We start from the raw sequence: 16686 nt of genomic DNA on the forward strand, positions 1-16686 counted from the left end.
CCTCACCCCTCCCCGCCACCGCCACCGGCACCGCCACCGGCATACCAGCAACAACAGGGTTCCTTCGTGGTACCTAGAAGAACCGCAAAACTGCTGGGATGAAAACACCATCGATGCCCCCTGTGTTGTGTACTTTACATACTCTGAGGCAGTGTGATAAAGCTCTCAACACAGCGGCCTATCCAGGTAAGGTCATCCGCCAAATGCATGCTCCCAGGCCTAAGAGAGACTGTCACTACAGACGAGGATACTGAGACCCAAACTCCAAAAGCCTGAGCTCGGGTCCAGGGCACTGGTTCCTTCCTCTACAGCAGCAGTGGGACACGCCACAACGACTGGGAGGCTTTCAGCGCTACACCTACAGGGCCCCACGGTCAGAGGGCCTGGGGACACCCGTGACCGGCTGCAGAGGGGTGAATGCTCAGAGAGCAGGGATGCAGGGGGTCGTCACTCCTTGCCCTCCTTTTTTCACAGTTGTATATAACCAGATGGTACATACAAAAACATACAGTTCGCTTTTATTTATAATCAAATGGGCGCTATACTTTCAAGTGCCTAATTCCCACTTTAAAACTTCATGCTGCTGGCAAGCCAAGATACTACTTTTTTACGCATTAAATCCCACACTGGGCTTTAGGAGATAGATAGATTATAAGAGAAAATAACTCACCGTCATCCCCCTTTCCCATGAGACCGGTAGCTCTGGTCTGCCAGGTATTGATAAGAGAAGGCAGCAAATCAATCAGTGGACAAAAATCTTATGGCAGAGATGCCCGGCTGAAATAGCAGACCCCACCCCAGAGGGAAACTGGCCCCTCTCAACCTAGAGTTATTCTCGGACCAACATGGACAGCACCTCACCAGCCAGCCGTCTGCTGCAACGGAAAGCATTAACCGACACCCGTCCGCAGAAGCAAAATCAGTCAGGTGGGGGGGCAAGTTTTCTTCGCAAAGCAAACGCAGCAGTGTACACAGCGTGTACAGCTTGTCCCCCAGCAAGGCTCAGTGGAGGGGACTTGAGTATCAAGGACAAAGGATTTAAGCCATTGATTAGGGTGCCACTGGGACAGGAATGAGAGGTGTTTGTTACTGTAAATTCCCCACAACAAAGAAAGAGGGGTCTAGAGCTTGGGAAGGTTACGACACAGGTCTGCTTTTCCGTGACAGCTCGGCCAGCTCCTCCCTGATGTGCTGCACAGAGACCTCATCTCTCTTCAGCTTTGCTCGCTTCAGCGCTTCCTGGTAGACCTCTTCTGCTTGTGCGTATCGCTCTAAAATAACCCGGAGAGAAGGAAGAGTAAAGAAAATGTATGTTTCACCATGATTCTGTAAGAGATTGTGAAGAGAAAGCACAAGTGATGGGACAAGTCTAGTTCATGGCACGTGGCCTCGTTTCACCCCGTGACACCCGGGACCTCACGGAGCCCTTCCTGGCACACTCCAGTGGCTAAGGCCGTCACCCACGGTGGTTCGGGTGAGAGACCTGTCGTTGCAGGTTTCTGAGCAGAATGGCAGAGTATGCCCATCGAGCTGCCGTGCCCTGTCGCACGAGCTCCGTGAGGAACAGATTAAGCTGTGCGTGAGACAACATTTAGAAACCTGTAAGGCACTACAGAAATAAGGTGCCACTGCAGACGTTTCCACCTCGATGTGCCTGATAGGCCGGCAGGGCAGGACGACAGGCGGGACGTGAGCTGGGCCCAACGGCACCTCCCCTGCGTCTCTCCCCACTGGCCCGTGGGTTCGGGAGCACCCTGTCCTCACTGCCCCCCTCAACACCACGCACCCCTCCCGAGGCCGGCCCGCCCGCCCAGCCCCACGCTCCGCACCTCCGTGCATCAGCACCGCAGCCAGGTTACGGAGCAGCACGTGGAGCTCGGGGTGCTCCCCCTGCCTCGCCAGGTCTGAGGCCCGCTGCGCGTGAACACAGGCCTCGTCCGAGCGGCCCTGCGCATCCAGGCTGGCGGCCAGGTCGCTCAGCAGCACGATGGTCTACACGCGGGAGGAAACACAGGCGGCTGCTGCTTGCAAACACCTCCACAGCTCGAGAGTCAGCGTGGAGTCTGACGAACTGTGGGTACACTGAAGGGGTCGCCTTGCCTGGCAGTCCAGCAAAGGTCAGGGCGTCAGCAAGTCAGGTGCATTGATCATTCCCACTGCACAGCATCAGCCTGACCCTCTGGAAAATGATACAAATCTAGACACTAGGTAACAGGGTGAATATTACGTATGAAGCTAACTAATTATCAAAGGAGAAGCAGCAAATGAACAATAACAGCAAAAAGAAGTGACAGAATCTGATCCCCTTCTGTTCAAGGTTCAGCACCCCTGAGAAGCCGGCCTCGGAGCCGTACTGTACTACGATGTCCTTCCTGTCCTTCAGGAAGAAGAAGAGACCCGCCACTGCTCTTGCAAAAGTTCCCACCGAGTCTACAAAACGCTGTGGCGCTAAGAGCGGCGGGCCTCACCGCCGCCTCCACTTCAGGCCCCGGTTCTAGCACCTGGTGATTCGAATTCCATGTCTGTCGTGCTCTTACTTCTCAGCGCTACCCCGTGAAGGGGTGCTCTAAACCCCCGCTCCTGAAGATAACTCACAGCCCAGCAACTTGCCCTGCTCGTCTGCTCGCAGCCCTGGGGCATGTGCAGTCCAGTTAGAACTTTCATGTCCTAGGCTGGGGGGTACCAAGCATTCACAAAGGGACCCATTTCTTACCTCTTAAGACAAAACAGATGATTTCAATTCAATGTGTTTACCGTTCTAACAGGAGGCTCTGCATGCTGTGCTTAAATTCTATGTCAGTGGTTTTTAATTTTGTTTAATGCAGTCCCACCGTCCTTTTCCCCCTATGTTCCCCTGGCATTTTATCGGTGGGGCTCAGGAGGTGAGGATCTGCATGTGTTAACCTGTTCCTCGTAAGATTTTCATAAGATTCAGTACCTAAAATACCGTGCTGTGCAAACCAATCCTCACCTAAGCCCTGCTGGGCAGACCCAGTAACTCAGCAGCAGCCTCAAATCCTTCTAGAAACAAGCAGTTGGGCGCAGGGGAGGGGTGGTCGGGCACGAGGAGGGGGATGTACCTGGGCCACCTGCTGACTATCTGTCCCCATTTCTTATTTCTGGATTCTGAAACCTTACAGGTCTTACAGTCCTTCTGTTTTCCTCCCTTACCTGTGGGTGTCTTTCTCCTAGTATTTCTTCAGAAATCTGCAAAGCTTTTTCATACATCCTTTGTGCCTGTGATGGCTGCTTGGAGAACAGAAGGTAGCGGGCATAGCTGTCTAGGCACATGCCCAAGAGGAGGTGGGTGTTGGCTTTCTCTTCCACTAGGAAGGAAATAAGAGCAGTGCTGGGATGTAACAAGTACAGTGCAGAAAGTGAGGCAGAGACGTGGCCAAGCTGCCCTGATCATTTTTCTTATTACCAAGACCCACACTGATTGTTTCACGTCACTAAAGAAGTACTCCTAACCTTATACTTTGCTACACAAAGGTGACAATTCAGGTGGATTAACATCTAAACTGGCTCCTGGACCCCACCTGTGTGTGTGTTGGGGAAGGGGTGGAGCGTCTCCACACCAACAAGCAGTTGGTCACCAGCAGGGTATCTAAAAATCCAAGTAATTTCTGACACCATCCACCCAGAGTCCACAGGCTAACCCCCTCCCCCGATTTCAGACGCAAGTCCGGGTCGTCACCTGTGCTTGTGAACAACTGGCTGTAAATCAGAGGTTCCCCAGGACTCCCTCCCTCGGGTTCAATTAGTTAGCGAGAGTGGCTCACAGATGACTAGATCACTGGTTTATAAAAGGCTGTAACTCGGGAACAGCCAGATGGAAGAGGCACGGGGCAAGGTGTGTGGGAAAGGGCCTGCCTGGCGCTTCCCTGCCCTCTCCAGGCGCCACTGCCCCAGCAGCGCCCCAAACCCCATCCTTTGGGATGCTGATAGCGGCTTCATTACAGAGGCTTCATTCATTCATTACAGATGATTCAGTCACTGGCCACTGACTCAGTTTCCAGTCCCTCCCCGCCCCGGAGGTCGGGGCTGAGACTGAAGGTTCCAACCCTCTCATCTCGTGGTTGCCTCCACCTGCAACCAGCCCGTCCTTAGGTGCAGTCCAAGTCACCTCATTAACATAACAAAAGACACTTTAAATCACTCCCAACACCTAGGAAATTCCAAGGATTTGGGAAACTATGAGTAAAGACCAAATATTTTTTGTCATCTGAATGACCAAATACATATTTCTTATAAAACACAATACTGCAATATCCAATTAAATGACGTCTGAGTCCACACTTAGTTTCAAATTTTAATCTAATATTATTTAGCGGAACCAGGTGAAGATAAACTCAAAGAAGAAGAAGTTAACAACAAGAAAAAGTCTAGGGCCAATGAAGAAGTTTTCAGGTATGAAAATAGCTACATACATACAGAAAGGAACCAGAGAACACTCAGAATCCTGAAATGGAAAGTCACGAGCCAAATTTAAAGAACAGCTAATGCATTTTTTGAAGAACAGGCTGCAATGATATGGCACCTCCCAAGACACGCAAGAATTGACTACATGACGTCTGAAAAAGAACAAACTTCAAACACCTAATGCCGTGTGAGAAGAACCAGAGAACAGACCTAGGGACCAAGTATCTAAAAGCAACCTGCACAAGTAAAGACTCAGGAGAGATGATACAAAAAAATGTGGCAATGGTGATGAACTAGATCAAAGGAAATTTTGCAAACAGCTCAGCTGAAAGTAAATGTTTACACAAAGGACTTGAAAAAGAGGTTCCCTCAGATAATCTTCTGTAACACCATTATTAGACACCCAAATGAAAGGGTTCAGACAGGTTTCTTTACCAGCAAAGGTATTCACACCAAATACCTTTCCTTCCATATCATCCAAGTTTCAGAAAACTTACAAATGGGATAGAGAATTTAAAGACTATGTTACCAAGTAACAGTATGACCAGTTATTGATGAGACAGTTTACATAAAACAATGCAAGTAAAAATACCTACTGAAATAATATCTGAAGGTAAAAGTGAAAAAAAAATGTTTTTCTTCAAGTAGAAATCCAAAGTTATTACTTTGGCCTAGTTATATACAAAGGGTAATGATAATCATTTTCTTAAAATCAAATTAGGAGTAGTTTCAAAATAGATCACCTTACAAAATTATTTTCAAAAATATAGATGAAAATTATTTTTATAAATATAGAAAGTATATATAAGTTTATGGATAAATATAACCAATATAAAAAAGCAAAACATAAGATGGCACCAAATAAATACCACATGTAAAGATACCATATTTATTAAAAGGAAATGTTGAAACGGAAAAATATATCTCACTATGAGCACTCTTTTTAAAATGCTGAGCAAAAGCTTATAAAATCAGCAGCAGTTTAAGATCCACACTATTGGGAGATAATGTAATGGACAAAGGTCCAGGTAAAGACAGACAAACCTCTGTGCTCTCTTCACTTACTAACAAAGGTCCAAGGAGATAAGCTATTTGTAACAGACTGAGAATATACAGATACACTAAAATCCATGTTCTTGGAGAACATTTAAAAACAAAAATATTTACCATATACCAAAACTATCACAAAACAATGTATAAATTAATTATTCCAATTCTGGAAACTGTATGTTTCAAACGTGACTAGTGAATCATATTTCTAGAATGTGTGTTAAATAACTCTCTTTAGATATTTCTACATTAACAAAAGCATGCTCTTTTTACATTTTACAATTAGAAAATATGTTCAACACCGTAACTCAAAAGTACAAGAATAAAGTGACAATTCTAGTAGAAAATTACCCCTGATATCCGTAATGGAAATTAAACTAGAATGGCAGAAAAGATAGTAAAGCTTTTTAGAAAGAATAACTGATGAGGTAAAATTTTAGCTGTAATATTTTGTCATTGTTAAGAAGAAAATACATTTTAAATTCATAGCACATTCAAATCGTACTAACAAAAAAATGAAAAAAAATTTTAAACAATATACTTCTCTAAAAATAGGACCAAGGGAGAAATAAAAAGACTCCATAATAAAACCTTTAGCACACTGCCAAGTTAAAAGTTCATACCTTTAGTAAAGTACCAAAAAGAGTTCCTCTTCTAACTAATAACAATTAAAACATGGTTCTTTGAAATATTAATATAAACACTGTTAGAAATTAGACAAGAACAAATCAGATAACCTAATAACAGCTGAGAAATAAATTGGGATCGTTTATACAGAGCTTCCCCCAAAGGATTACTGGAATCTGAGGGGGAGGGAAGCATACTTATTTCTTCAAACTTTAGTTGTAAATAGTTCTTTTTCACAAATTATTCCTAGGAGAAAAAGATGAGCTACCTAAAAGCAGTCTATGAAACAAACAAGATTCATCACAGAAATCTGTACTCAAAATATAAGCAAACTGAATTCTCAAATGCACAAAGGATAAATGCACCAAGCAGTTTTTGTTCCAGGAATACCAAGAATGGCTCAGTCTACTTAACGTATCAGTATATCAAATTAGGCTTGCATAAATGCAGACTAAAAGAAGTTTGGTAAGTTACTGGAACAATTATATGCACTTAGAAAAACAGGAACAGGGACTCCCCATCAGTAAGAAAAAGAGCATCTCGAATTTACGAAAACGTGAGCACAGGCATCTAGCTCCCCCACCCACCACCAATAATAATCTAGGAAAGTCTACAGGGTCTTTGAACCTAAAGGTGTTTGCCACCCATGTTCGAGGAACATCCTAGAATTTCTGCTAAGCTGAATCTCTCATTACCTAACCGATTACCCCATCGGCACTTCCTGAGACCACTAATGGGATCAGTGGAAGGAGTTTTTGGTTCCAGTAACATGACTGATAATCTGAAAACCCTTCTGCTTCAAATATTAGGTAAATTATAACAAATATCCTTTTACGTGTACAGCTGAGTTCCCGAGAGAAGGAAATCCCAAGGGCCAGAAATCAGAAATAAGCTAAAACCCGAAGTGGAAAGCATGTGTGTTGATGCAGGAGAAGCCCAGTTCTGGTTGGTTCTGTGGGTGGCCTGAGTGTCTCTGAATCCAGAATTGGATTCTTCACCTTGTGCAGAACAGAGAACTAGGTGTGAAGCCCCTGCATGAAACCAGGATGTTCCCCAGAGGCTGCAAGAGAAGCCTGAATGGCCAAGCCGGGATCTAGAAGGGAACAGTGACTGTGGGGAAAGCTGTATCACAGGCCTGTGCACACGCAGTGTGATGTCCAGATCTATACCATCCATTTAGGCTCGGACCCGAGCGCCTGGAAGAAACAAACAAAACCAGCCTGGAGACTCATTTCTCGAACCCCGCTGAAGATGAATTTATAACCCCAAGTAGGTAAGCCTGAAGATGCATCAGAAATGGAAATCAGCAGACAATAAAAAGGAGGTCTTGCCCTCCAGATAACTGAGTGATCCCAGACTATAAGCTAAGTAGGGCCAAATGCTGACTCAGACGCCAGGTATGCTCCACCTCAGAGCCTGGCACCGGCCTCTCCTCTGCCTGTAACTCTGCTCAGCGATGACCACTTGGCTTACTCCCTCCCATTCTCCAGGTTTCTTACCAGTCGGGCCTTTCCTGACCCCTCTATAAAATACTGTACCGCCCCACCTCTCCCCTAAATACGTATCTCCTCATAAAGTTATCTATGTAGCCCTTTGTCACCTTTGGATATGTTATTAAGTTAGTGGATAGTGTTTATTGTGTGTTCTTCCTCCACTAGAAATTGAGGAGGCGTCGTTCAGGCTTTAGTTACAGCTGTATCTCAGTGCCTAGTAATACGCCTGGCATGTCACAGGCATTCTATCAGTTATTTCTTGACTGACTGGTTGAATGAACGAACATATATAAAAAGAAATGACTAGAAACGTGAAGGTACTGAACTAAATATAGAAGATACAATAAAACTAAAAGTTTTAATTACAGAAGTAACAACACAACACGGCATATATCTACGAAAGCTCAGTACAGAGATGTCATTGCAAACCAGTGAGAAACGGATGCACTAATAAAACAGTCCTGAGCTAAAATCCGTGCTTGAGGGAGGGAAAGAATCATATCATTACCTCACACCATATTACAAATAAATTCCATGTAACTGAAGACTAAATGTAAAAAAGCCAAATATTTAGAAGAGACTATCTTTCTGACCTTAGAAGAGTGAAGGATTTTATTAAACAAGACTCAGAAAACACAAACTATAAAGGAAAATATCAAAAGATTCTATTACATTCAATAGAATTAATCATTCAATCTCTGTCAAATGCCCTAAAGTGCAAAGACAAGGTCACAAAGAGATAATGTAACCAACAAAATAGATGCTCAAAAAAAGATGCTCAAAGACATTAAGCTGAGAACTCTTACAAATCATTCAGAAAAAGACAGCGCTTCAAACAAATAAGCAAAGGGGATAAAGAGACAGTTTTCAGAACAGGAAATCTGCATAGCCAATAAATACATGAAAAGATGTTCTGTATCTCACTAGTAATCAGAGAAACATACACTGAAGCCACAATGACACTCCATCATATCCACCAGATCATCCAAAAATTTGAGCCCAATAATAACAAAGATATAGAGCAACAAGAATGCTAACACATTGCCACTGAAAATGTAAACCAGTAAAAGCACACTGATAAGCGATTTGGTAATGTCTAGTATTTGCACCCCAGCAATTCCACTCCTAGGTATACCCCTAGGGAACATCCTGCATGTGTGCACAGAGACACAGGTCCAAGCATTATTTTCTACAGCAAAACAGGTAGAACCTACATGTCCATCAACAGGAGGAGTGAGTACACGCCCACAAGGGTGTCAGGGCCACCTCTAGCTGTATCCCTCCTTTCCAGGATGGAAAAAAAACACAACCTCACCCCTCACCCCCACCCCAGGGACTAAGTAAAGAAAGTCATCCCTTCTGGACAGACAGACAGCGTGGCAAGTGAACAGGGCCTTTATGCCAAAAAACCCTGATGCTTTAAGTATCAATGAGGATAAATCTCTGCAATATGATAAGTGAAAAAATAAACTGCAGAAACAATTGTACAGTATGATGCCATTCATAAAAAGTTTAAAAACATATTAGTCCATAAAAAGTTTAAAAACATAAACATATTGTTTATTGATGTATACAATAAACAGGCGTAAGAATGATAAAGACCAAAACCAAGTAAATAGATGGTTTACCTGCTAGTTACATCAAGCAGGAGTACACAGGGGCTTAAACTCCCCCATCCCTGCCCCAATCATCACCTGAAGCACATATGGTAAAATACTTAGACTTGACAAAGCTACGGGGAAAGTGTACAGGTGTTTGTTAAAGTCTCCACTCTTTATTTTTGCTTGAAATCTTAAAAAAACAAAACAAAACAAAACAAAAACGCACCAGAAGAAGAAAAGGACAGAACTGACTTTTCTGAATAAGTCAATAATATGGAATACACACTGGAAAAATTCCCAAAATACAGACAAGAACCTGAGAGGAGAGAATAAATTTATACTACAGAACAGAGAAGAAAGAGTCCAACATACAGGTAAACGACACTCCTGAATAAAAAACCACAGCAAAGCAGAACTGTAGCAATAATCAAAGGTGCACTACAGAAGCTCAAGAGAACTGGATTTTAAAATGAAGGGTCACCACAGACCAGACAAAATTCATAGAGACCAACCCCCTAACCTTATGCTAAAAAGCTTCTGACACCTACAAAGTAACCAGGCAGGAGAAAACAGGTTATCTACAAAAGAAGGCAGGGCTTCCCTGGTGGTGCAGTGGTTAAGAATCCACCTGCCAATGCAGGGGACACGGGTTCGAGCCCTGGTCCAGGAAGATCCCACATGCCACGGAGCAACTAAGCCCGTGCGCCACAACTACTGAGCCTGCGCTCTAGAGCCCGTGAGCCACAACTACTGAGCCCATGTGCCACAACTACTGAGCCTGTGAGCCACAGCTACTGAGCCCGCATACCACAGCTACTGAATCCCACGCACCTAGAGCCTCTGCTCTGCAACAAGAGAAACCACGACAATGAGAAGCCTGCGCACCACAACGAAGAGCAGCCCCCGCTCGCAGCAACTAGAGAAAGCCTGTGTGCAGCAATGAAGACCCAACACAGCCAACAAATTAATTAATTGATTAACTAATATATATATATATAAAAAGGCAAATAAGTTGGCCTCAGAATTCTCTGCAAAAAGTCCCACTAGATCTAAAATTCCAGATCACAGAGAAAAAACAAGTGGGGAGAGGTAGGAGAATGTTAAATTGTAGTCACCTCATCTTACAGAAGAAACTGAAAACAGAATGTTTCTTCTGAGTCAAATATGTCTTTTAGAAATTTTTAGGTTACCCTTGAATAGAACTGGAGACCATAGATGTGCCTTCCTTTCAAAATATAAATGGAGGTTTAGTGAGAAAATCGTCCCTATAAGAGGGACATGAAGGGGCTTCCCTGGCGGCGCAGTGGCTAAGAATCCTCCTGCCAGTGCAGGGGACACGGGTTCAAGCCCTGGTCCAGGAAGATCCCACATGCCGCGGAGCAACTAAGCCCGTGCGCCACAACTACTGAGCCTGCGCTCTAGAGCCTGTGTGCCACAACTACTGAGCCTGTGTGCTGCAACTACTGAAGCCTGTGAGCCTAGAGCCCGAGCTCTGCAACAAGAGAAGCCACCGCAATGGGAAGCCTGCGCACCGCCACAAAGAGTAGCCCCCACTCCCCACAACTAGAGAAAGCCCGCACGCAGCAACGAAGACCCAACGCAGCCAAAAATAAATAAATAAATTTATTTAAAAAAAAAAGAGGGACTTGAAAATATAAGAAATAACAAAAATGGAAAGCTTTTAATGAAAAAGTTAGACCAAATATCACTTTCAATTCTAACTTTAAATAGGTTTTAAGATTCTCTACCACAAGACAACAATACTCAGATTAGGTTAAAAAAATCCAAACACAGCCCTCTACAAAACACATACTGAAAACAAAATTACTCAGAAAGTTTAAGAGTAAAATACAGTCAACAATGTAAAACTAAAGTTTGTGACAAATACCTTAAGTAGGAAAAAATCACTTTTCTGATGACAGGATAATTCACAATGAAGAGATATATATATCCAGGGCTCTATACAGCATAGAAATATGTATAAAGAAAGAACTCACAAAAACGAAAGTTCTGTCTAGAACTAGACAGAATCAGAAGAGCTGAACAGCACTGTAAACCAGCCAGACCTGACAGGTGTCTCCAGAGCACGTCTCCCAGCGGCTAAGGGACATACTCTTCTCAAGTGCATACGCAACATTCCCCGGAATAAGCCACGTACCAGGCCATGGAACAAGTCTCAGTAAAATGTAAAAGGACTGAAATCATACAAAGCATGCTCTTTGACCATAATGGAATGAACTTAAAAATCAACAACAGAAGGAAATTTTGGAAATTCACAAATATATGGAAATTAATCAACACACTCCAAAATGTCCAAAAGATCAAAGAAGAAATCACAAGAAAAATTTAAAAATATTTTGAGATACATGAAAATAAAAACACAACATACCAAAATTTATGGGATGCAGCTAACACAGTAGAGGGAAATTTATAGCTGTAAATGCCTACATTAGGAAAGATCTTAAATCAACAACCTAATCTTCTACCTAAGAAACTAGCAAAAGAGCAAAATAAACCCCACAGCAAGCAGGAGAGATATAAAAGATTAGAGTGGAAATAAGGGAGGTCGAAAACAACAAAAAAATTAGAGAAAATGAAACCAAAAGGTGGCTCTTTGACAAGGTCAACAAAATCTACAAAAACCAGGAGCAACTATGAATAAAAGAGTCAGGAAGGCCCTTCATAATTAAGAGCGGTAAACACAGAGGCGCTAAACCACTTGATAAACCAGGTTAGCAGATGCACCGCATTCCAGCAGCCTCCTTCAGGGTCCTCAGTGAGCCCCGGCCTCAGTCCTAGAGCATGCAGTCCCCATAACAATGCTGTAAGGCACGTTCTACTGTTTCTTTACTGTACAGATGAGGAGACTGAGGAGGGATGAGTAACTTGTCTAGTCCCACTGCACTTCCAAGTGGAAAAGCCGGAATTCCAACCAGGCGCCAGACTTCAGGCACTCATGAAACCAAATATGCCACCAGAAATACTTCAACTCTCCAGAAGTGTTTTACTGAAACTATGAAAATGAATGAAACTCTCATCTCAAGGAGAGGAGGAAGGAATCAGTGGGAAAACTCTCTTAAAAAAAGGAAATAAATCCGCAAAATTAAAAACTGGGAAAGGAATATGATCCTGAATACACAACAGAATATTGTTAAGTTATGCTTTACAAATATAATTCCTAAGTAAGTTTCTTCCAGGAAAATACAGGTCTCCAAAATTCTTTCACCCATGCATTCACTTATTCAACAGGTATTTATTTAAGCTGTGCTCTTGGCACTGTCCTAGGTACTGAAATCAACTCAAGAAAATGGAAGGAACTTAAAAGTATAAGTAACCGAAGAAAGAAGAAAAAAGGCTGCCAGCGAATCAACTCTAAAGGAGATCTGCGCCATGTGCTTTCATAGATCCTACAGCTTCCAAGGACTAGATCACTCCATGTAATACCCCACACCTGTTCCAGAAAACACAGAAAGCATGCCAATTCATTTTATCACATTAATACAATCCTGTGATGAGAAGCTCAAGAAATACACTATGGATCTCACAAAACAAAATAAATGTGAAAGTCTAAATAAAATATGAGCATTAACTATTACCCAGCAGCATACCAAACAATTAACCAGTTACCGGCAAGCCTGACTTGCTCCACACATAATAATACATCTTCTCACACGGTCTCGCACCAAATCAGATACAAGACAAAGTTGTCCAGCACCACTGTTACTTAATGTTCTGAGGTTATGGCCAATGAACTAAATTTAATAAGGGGAGGGAGTAGGGACACAGAAGTATAACTATCTGGAAAAAGACAATTATCACGACCTCCCAAATCTTTAATTATATATCTGGAAATAGTGTGAATATCAACTCAAAAGCAAATAAGTTTAGTTAGGTGTCCATTTAGAATCAAATGTAACAAAACAGCTGTCAGAGCTACCTGAAAAGATCTGTAAGCAGAAGCAGACCACGCCCCCGAATGGGAAGCCGGCGTGATGAGAGCAGAGCTGCCGTTGGTCTCAGCCACCTTCCTCACGTGATTCAAGTGGATGGGGTTCCGAACCTCTGTTAGGAATGGGTCCTGATCAGTTTTAGCCAATCATGCTAATGCCACTTCTCTTGCCAAGGACGGGGTTAGAAATGCCGTATAACCCAATCTGGCCAGCAAGAAGTAAGCATAAATCTAGGGGGGCGCTTCTAGGAAAAACTACCTTGATTCTAAGAGAAACATGCAAAGTGGACGCTGTCATTTGTGGATGAGATTCCTGGGAGGTGACAGTCACTCTTCAGCCACAAGGCAAGCGTGAAGAGAAAGCCAGCACACTGAGAGTGTCAGCGAGGATGGGGGGCCACACCCCTCAGGACTTCAGTGAGCCACGAAGCACTGCCCCCTGTCACTGGACTGCCACTCACATGACGTAATAGTGTCCTCACTGCTAAACTGAAGTTTGTGGAAATGTTTTGCTATTTGTAGTCAAATGCTAACTAAATTCAGATGGCAACCTCCCCAAACTAATTTATAAACAACACAAATCTAACAATTCATTCTCAAAGCACTTTGGGGAGTGAACAAAAAGATCTAAAATTCACATGAAAAATACCTAAAATTCATGTGGAAATTGAGTGAAAACCAAATGGGAAAAAATTTTGCAAAAGAAGTATGTGTGAGACTAGTATCACCATGTAACTCAAATGATATCACCTAATTCAGACAACATATACTGTTATGAGTCATCAGATGAATAAATCAGAATGGAAAACCTTAAAAGAAACCCAAGTATATACTAATTAATATATTATAAGCACATAATGATGATAGATTATTATCTTCAAGAAAGCAGTTACCAGGGACTTCCCCAGTGGCGCAGTGGTTAAGAACCAACCTGCCAATGCAGGGGACATGGGTTCGAGGCCTGGTCCAGGAAGATCCCACATTCTGCGGAGCAACTAAGCCCATGTGCCACAACTACCAAGCCTGCGCTCTAGAGCCCGTGAGCCACAACTACTGAAGCCCGTGTGCCTAGAGCCCGTGAGCCACAACTACTGAAGCCCGTGTGCCTAGAGCCTGTGCTCCGCAACAAGAGAAGCCACTGCAATGAGAGACCTGTGCACCACAACAAAGAGTAGCCCCTGCTCGCCGCAACTGGAGAAAGCCCGCACACAGCAATGAAGAACCAACACAGCCAAAAGTAAATAAATAAATAGATAAATAAATAAATAAATTTATTTTTTTAAAAACTGAGAGGGACTATATTTCTTTAGAAAAAAAATTAAATTAAGAACAATGTAGCACATGGGAATTCCCTGGCAGTCCAGTGGTTAGGACTCAGCCCTTTCACTGCCATGGCCCGGGTTCAATCCCCTGGTGGGGGAACTGAGATCCCACAAGCTGTGTGGCCTGGCCGGAAAAAAAAAACAAAACAATGTAACATGTTTTCTTTACTGTATAACTAGTAAAAGGTAAAAATCATGTTTATAATAGAAATTAGTTTGCTCTGACAAGACTCCCTTCACCTAGGAAAAGGAAGTGCTTTCACCATATGCTACTAAATTTTTAAAAAATCAGGTTACAGGGATTCCCTGGTGGTGCAGTAGTTAAGAATCCGCCTGCCAATGCAGGGGACACGGGTTCGAGCCCTGGTCCAGGAAGATCCCACATGCCGCGGAGCAAGTAAGCCCATGCGCCACAACTACTGAGCCTGCGCTCTAGAGTCCACGAGCCACAACTACTGAGCCTACGTGCCACAACTGCTGAGCCCGCACGCCTAGAGCCCATGCTCTGCAACAAGAGAAGCCACCGCAATGAGAGACCTGTGCACCACAACAAAGAGTAGCCCCTGCTCGCCGCAACTGGAGAAAGCCCGTGCGCAGCAACGAAGACCCAATGCAGCCAAAAATAAATAAATAAAATAAATTTATAAAAAAAAAGAGACCCAATTTAAAAAACAGAATCAGGTTACAAAGAAGTCATGTACAGTGTGACTCCTCATTTGCTTATTAAAATGTAAATAGCTAGAGGAAAACAAGCCTAGAAAGACATACACCAAAAAGTAAACAGGAGTTCTTAATACAATTATGAGTGATCTTTATTTTCTTCTTAATGCTGTCTGAAATTTTCTTCAACACCCTCGTATTGCTTTTGGAGTCAGAAAAGACTGCTTTATACTCTTAAGCAACTGTCTACAGTCAATGTATAAATGAAACATAGCAAGGGTGTGGATAGTTCAAAAGTGACTTCTTTGACAGGTAGAACCTGTTTTTACATCTTTTGTGAATTTCTTCAAAGCACTTCCACTGCACTGACATCTGTCAGTGTTTGTTGGGCCTTTTGCCCTTTCGCTCAGCAATTATTACTGAGCCTCAATCATGTAGCAGGCACTACTCCAGGTCCTAGGGATTTAGCAGTGAACAAAACAGATGAAGGCTCTTTCCCTCTTTGATAGGGAAGACAGACACTAAAAACGCTGGAACAAAAATGAACTTTAGCAGCGATACAAGCACACAACACACACACACCTGCTTCCCAGGGTGACGAAGCAGGGGAGGAGAGAGGTTCAGAAGGCGCGCAGGTGGGAAGACCGGCCGGCAGGCTGACCCCCTGAGCAGAGGCCTGGATGAAGACCACTGGCCACGGAGACAAGAGCAGGCACGAGGCCCTGCGGCGGCACTGAGCTGGGAACGTACGACAGCGAGAGAAGAGCCGGGTGGTGAAGGTGGAAGGACGGTGTCAAACAGGCAGGTGGGGGCGGACAGTAAATCCTCTGAGGGAATGAAGGGAAGCAGGGAAGCCTGTGGGGAGACGATTACAGGAGCCCAGGCAAGAAGCAGTGACGGCCTGGACCAGAGCGGTAGGGCAAGAGGGTGAGACGGCTGTGGCGTGCGTGCATTTTAATGGCTGATTCAGCGCAACTTGCTGGAGAATTACACGTAGGGAATGAGGAAGAAACCACAGGTGATGCTTAGGTTCTTGGCCAAAGCACCGGTTGAATGGTGGTGCCATTTACAAAACGGGCTGCCTTGTGAGAAACCAGTTTGTGAGGGGCAGAAATCAAGTGACCCATGTCGGCGGGGAGGGGCACTTATAGGGGTGGGGGTAAGAGGTGCACACTATTCGCTACAAAATAAGCCACAAGGATATACTGTTCAACTGTACAACATGGGGAACATATAGCAAATATTTTACAATAACTACAAACGGAGTATAACCTTTAAAAACTGTGAATCACTATACTGTACACCTGTAACATATAACATTAGACATCAACAAAAAAAAGTTAAATCAATGCAGGAAAAAAAAAAGAGAGACCCATTTCGAACATGGTAAGTGTGAGACGACCATTAGGCATTCAGATCAGGATGTCAGGTAGACAATCTGACCCACGAGTCTACAGCTCACGTACGGGCGGGGGCTGAAGATGTAAAACTGACATTTAAAGGTATGGGACTAACTGCTGTCTCCTAGTGTGTGAGGGCAGAGAGAAAACAGAAGTGGGCCA

The 16686-nt window shown here is 43.6% G+C and overlaps 1 protein-coding gene across 4 annotated transcripts in view; it reads right to left on the reverse strand.

The window, feature by feature from the left end:
* The window catches only part of TTC19 (tetratricopeptide repeat domain 19), a 24839-nt gene continuing 8153 nt past the window's right edge, over window positions 1-16686 (reverse strand). For 3 of the 4 annotated variants that reach the window (XM_036835426.1, XM_036835428.1, XM_036835430.1), the window contains 3 exons: window positions 3172-3326; window positions 1830-1992; window positions 1-1271 (listed from right to left, as the gene is read on the reverse strand). In XM_036835426.1, coding sequence (XP_036691321.1) covers window positions 1138-1271; window positions 1830-1992; window positions 3172-3326 — 452 coding nt within the window. In that variant the 3' untranslated portion in view covers window positions 1-1137. Of the gene's footprint in view, window positions 1272-1829; window positions 2101-3171; window positions 3327-16686 lie in introns of those variants that run through there. The other variant, XM_036835429.1, reaches the window with a different exon arrangement.

This window comes from Balaenoptera musculus, chromosome 20 (genome assembly GCF_009873245.2).
Source record: "Balaenoptera musculus isolate JJ_BM4_2016_0621 chromosome 20, mBalMus1.pri.v3, whole genome shotgun sequence".
NCBI lineage: Eukaryota > Metazoa > Chordata > Mammalia > Artiodactyla > Balaenopteridae > Balaenoptera > Balaenoptera musculus.